Source organism: Octodon degus, unplaced genomic scaffold (assembly GCF_000260255.1).
Source record: "Octodon degus isolate 3935 unplaced genomic scaffold, OctDeg1.0 scaffold00086, whole genome shotgun sequence".
NCBI lineage: Eukaryota > Metazoa > Chordata > Mammalia > Rodentia > Octodontidae > Octodon > Octodon degus.
The window spans coordinates 4,564,767-4,573,311 of record NW_004524662.1 but is presented as its reverse complement, the minus strand read 5'-3'; the positions used below and the strand labels follow the sequence as shown (position 1 = coordinate 4,573,311).

Sequence of the window (8,545 nt, the reverse complement as noted above, 5' to 3'; positions counted from 1 at the left end):
TGTAAACATCATACTGTCTCACTACTGTAAGGACCTGAAAGAGTAAATGGGATCCGAAAGATACAATGGATATTGTGAAAGGAAGCGAAACTGTTCAAAGGGAAAGAACAACTGGCGTGAGGGAAACAAGAAGAGAAAGAAACAAGGAAGAGATAAAGAAATATATGTGTATATACACATGAGAGCTTGGATAATTGTACTGTTGATTTCTGTTGGTCTGTTGTCAAAAGGAGCCATTAATGCTTAAGTTTTTTTTCTCTTTCCTTTTTAATTTTTATGATTTTTTAACCAATTTTACTGACTTATATCTGATAATCTGAACAACTAATTTGAAGGCGACAATATTCAGTATAACAACTCTTGTTGAACTCCTATCATTTTGTTTAGTGGTAATCTATCATTTCTAATATTTTTTAAATATTTTTAATGTATATGTGTATATATGCGTGTGCATGTGTATTTCATAGTAGATCAGTGAGCATAATGTTCACTTTGTTAGCCAGTGTTAGAGTTTATATCTAGATGTCCCCCAAAGCTTCATCCACTCACAAATAAAGCATTTAAAATGTAATTGAAAAAAAAAAAGAAGTAGTCGAGGGCCTAAATTTTTGCCAACTTTTTGCTGCCACTAGTGATAAAGGAGTGAGCAAAAGAGATAAAAATTCCTCCACTTATAAGCTTGTGCTCAGTCATAGTAACACTTAGGTATATGAAGAATGAAGCTTCATAGTTTCTTAAGACTTCATGACCTTTTTTTTTTTTTTTTTTTTACTTCATGACCCTTTAACCTTAGCATCGTACAACCAAACAAATGTATGGTGAAGTATGACAAAGGACAGTTATTAGTGTTGAGTAGTTTTCTTTCCACCTTTATTCCTTTGCACTGTGAAGAAATGGTAAGACCAGTAATTCTGTTCTGTTGCATTTTCCTTTGTGGTAGTCCAATTAAGAAAAGCAGATGCTGTGACTATATGTCACTACCGATCAATGTCAGAGTTCTTCAGCAACATACAAAACATTATTGGCATCATTTATTGTGTAATAACTTTCTTTACTTGGGTGTTATTTTGTTAATACTTTATTTTTTAATTTTTAAAAAGTTAGGGCCAGTGAAATAGTTCAGCAGACCAAGTGCCTGCTTAGGCAAGTGCAGGGACTTGCGTTCAATCCTCCGTACTGCCTGCTGTGCCTGCCCCGCCCCTGGGTGTGCTGAGCTGGGAACTGAGTTCAGGGGTGGTGGTGCACACCTGCAATCCCAGCACTGGGGAGGCTAAAAAGAGGAGGATCACTACGAGTCCAAGCTGTGTGGTGAGACCCTGTGCCAAATACATTAAAAAATAAATAAATTTTATAAATAAAATAAAAATTTTTATTAGTACACATTTGCAGTACATAATGGTTACATTCATTGTGGAGAGCTGGAGCATGTGCATAACACATCTTAATTCTTTTTTTTTCCTCTCATCCTCATCCTTTCCTTGTTGCTACTTTGTGTATTTTTTTTTTTATAATTTTATTTATTTATTTATTTTGTGTGTGTGTGGCCTGCTCAGCCCAGGAGGGGGCGGGGCTAGCTGGCATGTGGTGCTAGGGGATTGAACCGCGGTCCCTGTGCTTTGCTTGGCTTAGCTTGTTCTAAGTAGGTGCTTTAGACCACTGAGCCATCTCACCAGCACCCTCTTGTTGCTACTTTATAGAAATAAAATTGTGGTAATTAATAGTATAGTATAAAACTACGGATGTTCTATTTTGACAAGAGAACTGAATAATTAATGTTTTCTCTTCAAAACTAAAGACTCTTATTCCATTTTGTAGTATTGTTTTTTATCTTCATTAAGTTATGATAGTATATGATAACTGGTCAACCATTTTTTAAATGTAATTTAAATAATACAATGCTGGGCCTGTTGGTGCATGCCTGTAATCCTAGCATTTGGGAGGATTACTGTGAGTTTGAGACCAGCCAGGGCTACATAGTGAGTTCAAGGCCAGCCTGAACTGCAGAGTGAGGTCCTCTCTCAAAAAAAGAAAAAAATACATGGAGTGCTTTTAAATTTTATTTTATTTTTTACAGGTATTAAATGCTATGCTAAAAGAAGTATGTACAGCATTATTGGAAGCGGATGTTAATATTAAACTAGTGAAGCAACTAAGAGAAAATGTTAAGTAAGTTGAATCAATTGGATAAAAAAACGGGCAGAATTAAATTTAGTTTACTGGAAGATGAATTATAATTTCAACTGAAAGCCTTGAAAAATTAAAGTCTTGCATCAGATATTTTTTGTTATGGGTCTTTATGATATAGACTTTATAAATCTGCAGTAATAATTGGACCCGTTAATATGAATGGTTGATATTAATATGATGAGCTGTAAAAGGCTCAAGTCAATAACTTCTGAGGATAACCCACTAATATTATAGACTGCTAGACAGTGTTGGATTGTTTAGCTGAATTCAAACACCTATAGTATTTAGATGCCAATAAAATATTCACCTCTGACAGGACTAAACAAAAAAAAGGGGATACAAAGGAAAGATCATTTTGTGTTTATATGTACAAAATAATTAGGATAGATATACAGCTACTTTCGCTTAATTCAATGAGAAAGAGGTATACTAATAGTGTTTGAACAGGATATCCTGTCTGCTTCTTGTACTGTGGATAACCACTAAGAAGATAACAATGTACAATGTATTAATTATCGAAACTGTCCTATTATTCAGCTTTGAAACTCTCATATTTATTTCTCAATAAAATAAAAAAATTTAAAAAAATATATATGGCAAATACTGTGATCTAATGATGACATATTGTATCACGTGTTGTAATATCACATTGTGCCTCATAAATTTGTACAATCATGTGCCAATTTAAAATATGTCTTAAAAATATGAATGGTTGAATAATCTCACATTTTGCATTTTGTGGAATAGAGCTTTTTTTAGATTACCTCAACTGACTTTTCTCTTTCCTACCCCAAATACCACTATCATGAAGGTCTGCTATAGATCTTGAAGAGATGGCATCTGGTCTTAACAAGAGAAAAATGATTCAGCATGCTGTATTTAAAGAACTTGTGAAGGTAAGAGTTTATCAAGATTGTGCTATGGTTTTCTAGATTCAGTGAATAAAAGTACTCTAGCATGCTGTGGAATGCTTTTAAATATATTTTTATAACTAAAATATTGAAGGATTGTTAATTTTTCTAAAGCAGATTATGTTTTTGTTCTATAGACTTTTACTGATTACAGAATTCTAAAGTATATAAAGTTCTGTCCCTGGGGAAAAAAAAAAGTCAAAGCAAGTTGCAAAGAGTAAAACTTTCTTATACTTTATAGAAAAGCCTCTCTGAGTTTTTTTCCCCCTTAATTGCAACTTTGCCTAAAGATAGTCCTACTTTTTTGTATAGGAAAATCATACCTGACAAGTATTATTTTTTACACTTTTCATTGTAAGAAAAATTATCTTTGTAAAGACCAGGTATCTTGCCTAGATTATGAGCAATTTTGAGTTAGTAAATTTACTTTCATTTTATTTTATTTTTCGGTTATTGTGGTCTTGCTATATAGTTTTAGACTGGCCTTGAATTCACTTAAATAGCTCTTTGAACTTCCAGCACTCTTCTTGCCTCAGCCTCCCTGGAAGGAGGCTTCCAGCCTTCCAAGTCCTGGAATAACAGGTGTGCACCACCATGCTGGGCATTAGAGCATTTAAAATATACACAGGTTTAATGGTAGGAATATAAAGAAAAGAAGGGGCTGGGGAGATGGCTCAGTAGAATAAGCACTTCCCTGGCAAGCGCAAGGGCCTGAGTTCAATCCCTGGTTCCAAAAAAAAAAAAAGAATAGAAAGAAAAGAAAAGAATTGTCAAATTTTATAATGACAAATGTCTTCTAGTGATTTACTAATATTTTTTCCTACATGGTACAAATACTTTCATGTACTCTTAGTATCGGTGCTAATATATATTTTGGAAAAGTCTGGTTATCTCAGATAACTGTATCATTTCAGTTTAGTACAGTAGGCTAATAAAAAAAAAATTCAGACCTCTAAGAGGCAAGTGTTTATTTAGTTGATTCTGCTTAGATTGCAGTTGAGAAAAGTTACCTTGTTGCCTTGTTAATGACAGACCTGCGTATAATCTCCTGACTCCTTGTGGGGCATTTACTGAGTTATTTTTAGTTATTGTTTTCTTTTTTAATCTTTCTTTCTTTTTTTTTTTTTTTGGTGGAACTGGGGATTGAACTCAGGCCCTTGTGCTTGCCAGGCAAGCGCTTATTCTACTGAACCATCTCCCCAGCCTCAGTTGTTTTCTATCTAGTGCCTGAGGGCAGAAGAGGAAGCGTACGAATCATTAATGTTAGGGTTCTTTACAGGCAGTTCTGAGCTTCAAGAGCTTCCTTAAGAAGCTTTTTGAACCCTCAGTATTCCAGCCAGTGTGGCAAATGCTGCTGATAGCAGAGTTGATTACAGCTAGTCTATATGTGTATATATATTATAAATGAGAATATTTGCTCTAATATGAAAAAAAATATCAAAATTATGTACACAGTATGATACAGAACATTGGGATACAAGCAGATACCATTTCTGTATATGAGAAACACAACTTGCTCATTTACAAGTTATGTGAAAACAAATCAACTTTGTGAAAAGTACATGTTCAAAGTCTTTGAGTAAATATATATCTTAATATAAAATATGGCACCATATTCAAACTGAGTACACACCAAAAATGTAAAACAAATGACAGTATCCCAACCATGAACAAAAAGTAACAAAAATTTTTATGTACTACACCTAAATTAAAGTCCAAACAAAACTTACATAAATATTAACTGTAATTGAAAGCAAAAAATTTCAATTCATCATGCTTAATTAAAAGACATTATAGGGGCTGGGGAGATGGCTCAGTAGAATAAGCACTTGACTAGCAAATGCAAGGATCTAAGTTCAATCCCCGGTTCCGCAAAAAAAAAAAGAAAAGAAAAGACACCATAAATTAAGCTCAAAGGCACATAAAAACACCTAATTATGCCAACTCATTATTTTTATATTATATACTGGAGAAACATTAACCAGATATTTAAGTGACTTACTGAAAAACACATAATGTGTGTACTTTAGGATATTTCTATCTGGGTTTTTATTTTATGGAAATTTTATGGAGAAAGACATCAAGCATTTTGTGTTAATTAGTCCTATAGGTTTCCACTACGTGAGAATTTTTCACAGGATTATCAAAATAAACTTATATAAAGTTTCTCTCCAGTGAGACTTTTCACTTATTTGACAATATAAAAATTTAAAAGCTTTTCCATATATTTTATATACAGGTTTTCTGTCCAGTGTGTTATTTTGTCTTTTGCAAACACCAGAAATGCTGAATGCTTTTCCGCATTGCTTTCATATATAGATTAATGTCAAATGTGACAGCTAGTCTTCATAAAGAAGATGCCTATACTCTAGAGCAATGGTTCATGGAAGACTTAAGAAAAAAACTTTAAAAAAAAAAAAAAAAGAAAAAAACTTTATTATAAGGCCAAGACATCATTTGCTTTTTTTTTTTTTTTTTTTTTTAATGGTACTGATGATCAAACATAAGTTGCAAAGAATAAGACTATATTACAAATTAGTTGATGGAAGAGCCTCTCTGAGGTTTTTTTCTTTTAGTATCAGTTATTATCTGATGATAGCCCTGTTTTGGGGTTTTTTTTGGGGGGGGGTAGGAAAATCACATCTGACAATTTTTATTTTACATTTTTCATTGTATAAAGAAATAGAATATATAATAAAGTCCTTTTACACACTGAAATTTCATGATTGCCTTATTAATAGGAAAGCCCATGTGTGGCAGTTTAATTACAAATTGAGGTAGCTGCTGCTTTTATCTGACACCCTTTTTACTTGAATGAACAGAAGACTCAGCACTTTGGATGTTGAGACAGGATCTCCATGAGTTCAAAGCTAGGTTGGGCTACATAGTGAGACCCTGTTTCACAACTCTCTTTCTGTCCCTCTCTCTCTTATATACACACAACAGATTTTCCTATTCAAGTTTGCCCAAGCCTAAGTTTGTATCTAGGAAAGGGATAAGAAGATGTATTTTTCTTTTTCTCTCTTCTCACTGGCATCTATCTTCAAACTTCAGGTTTAACCCATGACCCTAATAGCAGTATTAGAATGGGCTTGACAAACTTTCTGTTAAGGGTTTAGGTTTGGGGCTGTGTGGTCTTTATTGCAACTGCTCAGCTCTGCTTTTGCAACACAGAAATAGTGAATGAAGGTGGCTGTGTTCATTACAACTTTAATAGGTTGCAACTTACGCGATATTAATCTACAGTTACACATTTATTATCATATGGAGATAAGTATTTCAACCTCCAAGTAATTGACTTAAAAGTGAGTTATTTTACATCAACTTTTACCAGCTGTCTACTTGTAATAACTTTATAGAATGGAAACTTTTTGGAATTGCAAAATTTAATGTTTGCCTGCAAATCCTTTCACACAACATTCATGACTTACCTCCTTATGAACGTTTGTCAGTGTGGTAGCTACTGGCCACATGTGCCTACTGTGCACCTGCAACGTGGCAAGTGTGAACTGAGCTGTGCCTCACATGTGAAATGCGCACTGGAGGGCAGAGGGCGGATTGCAGTGGTAGAGAGCTTGCCTAGTGTGCGCAAGACTTTTTCATTACAAGACCACTGAATGAGTGATTCAGTGAGTGTTGTAAATGAATGCACACTCTCTGAAGGCTTAGTACGGGGAAAAGGAACATAAACTATCTTATAGGTTACATTTTTTTTTAGTGCTAATATTTTGAACATACTGTGTTGAATGAAATACTAAAACCAAATTTAGCTGCTTTTATTTTTGTTAAGGATCCTACTAGAAATTTTAAAATTCACGTATGGCCTTGTGCTATATTTCTGCGGTGAGTAATAAAAGATTGCTCCTTTAAGTCATAATTTGTCTCACGTTTTATTTCATATTCCATCTTGTTCTATAAAATATTTTGAGTTACCTGTGACTTGAGATAGTAGTAAAATCTTGCTTATAACTTTATAATAGAATATTGTTAAATTTTGCTCTTGTATAAAGGGAACAATAGAGTTGTATTAGAATTGTAGGATCATGGTGGTTTTTATATGAAAATTCCTCAAACTATAACTTAAAATTTCTAGGGGGCTGGATTTTGAATATAAGTGTATATTAACCTGATTTTATTTTTATTTTATTTGTGATATATAGCTTGTAGATCCTGGAGTTAAAGCCTGGACACCCACAAAAGGAAAACAGAATGTGATCATGTTTGTGGGGCTGCAGGGGAGTGGGAAAACGACAACGTGTTCAAAGGTAAATCATACTTTTAAAAGCTATATAGAAGACACGTGCATTAAATCAAATTTTATGTGGTAGCTGGGCTGTATAACATTATTATTTTACAATTTCATGTTATTTGCTGTGTTCATTATGTTTTTGTGAGAGTTTTATTAGGAAAAATAGAATCCCAGTCTTACATAATTACTTTTGTGGAGAATGTCAGACTCAGAGTTATGATTTATTTTGTTTAAACAGAAAAATCATCCTATTCTGTAAGGCCAACAGTGTATGATTTTTGGAAAACAGCAAAGAAAAAAAAAAAACAGCCAAGAAAGTTTACAGTAATTTCTGTGACTAAAGAGTCCTCTTCGTGCCCTCTCTTGCATAATATCAGTCTTTATTTTGCATATCCTCTGCTACTCATTTATTATTTTATTTTAATGTATTTGGTTCAGGGTCCCACTATGCAGCTTGGACCCATGGTGATCCTCCTGTTTTCAGCCTCCCCAGTGCTGGGATTACAGGCATGCGCCACCATGCCCAGCCTTGGTGGCCAGCTCAGCGTGATGGCAGGGATTGAACCCCGGCCCCTGTGCTTGCCTAAGCAGGTGCTTAGTCCACTGAGCTATCCCACTGGTCCTCTTAGGCCATTCTTTAGGCATTATTCTACCCCTCCCTTTAAAGTTGCGTGCCTCAATATTATTGCCAGACTTTTTTTGTCACATGCCTCAATTATGTTACAGCTTTTGAATGGAAAAGTGGTGTTTTTTTTTAATGTATTTAATACAGGGTCTATAAGGTCTCACTATACAGATTGGACTCGTAGTGATTCTCCTGTTTTCAGCCCCCCAAGTGCTGGGATTACGGGGGTGCACCACCACTCCCAGTCGCAATTGCTGTCCCAGCGCACTCCGGGGACGGGGCCAGCAGGGCATACCAGGGATTGAACCCCGGTCTGCTGAGCTATCTGGCCAGCCCTAAAAAGGGTTATTTTTAATAAGGTTCTAGTATTTTTTAAACTTCATTAACAGTAATAGTGAACATTTTAAAAAGTAATCTCTTGCTGTTTGGTCAGTTTATATCTTTTGAAAGAAAATGTATAAATTTATTAGAAAATTTGCTGTACTCAAAAAATGTTTAAGGGAGATAAGATGGCTCAGTGGAATAAGTGCTTCCCTGGCAAGTGCAAGGGCCTGAGTTCAATCCCCGGTTCTG

The 8,545-nt window shown here is 34.6% G+C and overlaps 1 protein-coding gene across 2 annotated transcripts in view; it reads left to right on the top strand.

The window, feature by feature from the left end:
* Srp54 (signal recognition particle 54) overlaps positions 1–8,545 on the top strand; it is a 65,568-nt gene that overhangs the window by 26,506 nt on the left and 30,517 nt on the right. For both annotated transcript variants that reach the window (XM_004637091.2, XM_023721840.1), the window contains exons 3-5: positions 2,075–2,166; positions 2,999–3,083; positions 7,259–7,363. In XM_004637091.2, coding sequence (XP_004637148.1) covers positions 2,075–2,166; positions 2,999–3,083; positions 7,259–7,363 — 282 coding nt within the window. The remainder of the gene's footprint in view (positions 1–2,074; positions 2,167–2,998; positions 3,084–7,258; positions 7,364–8,545) is intronic.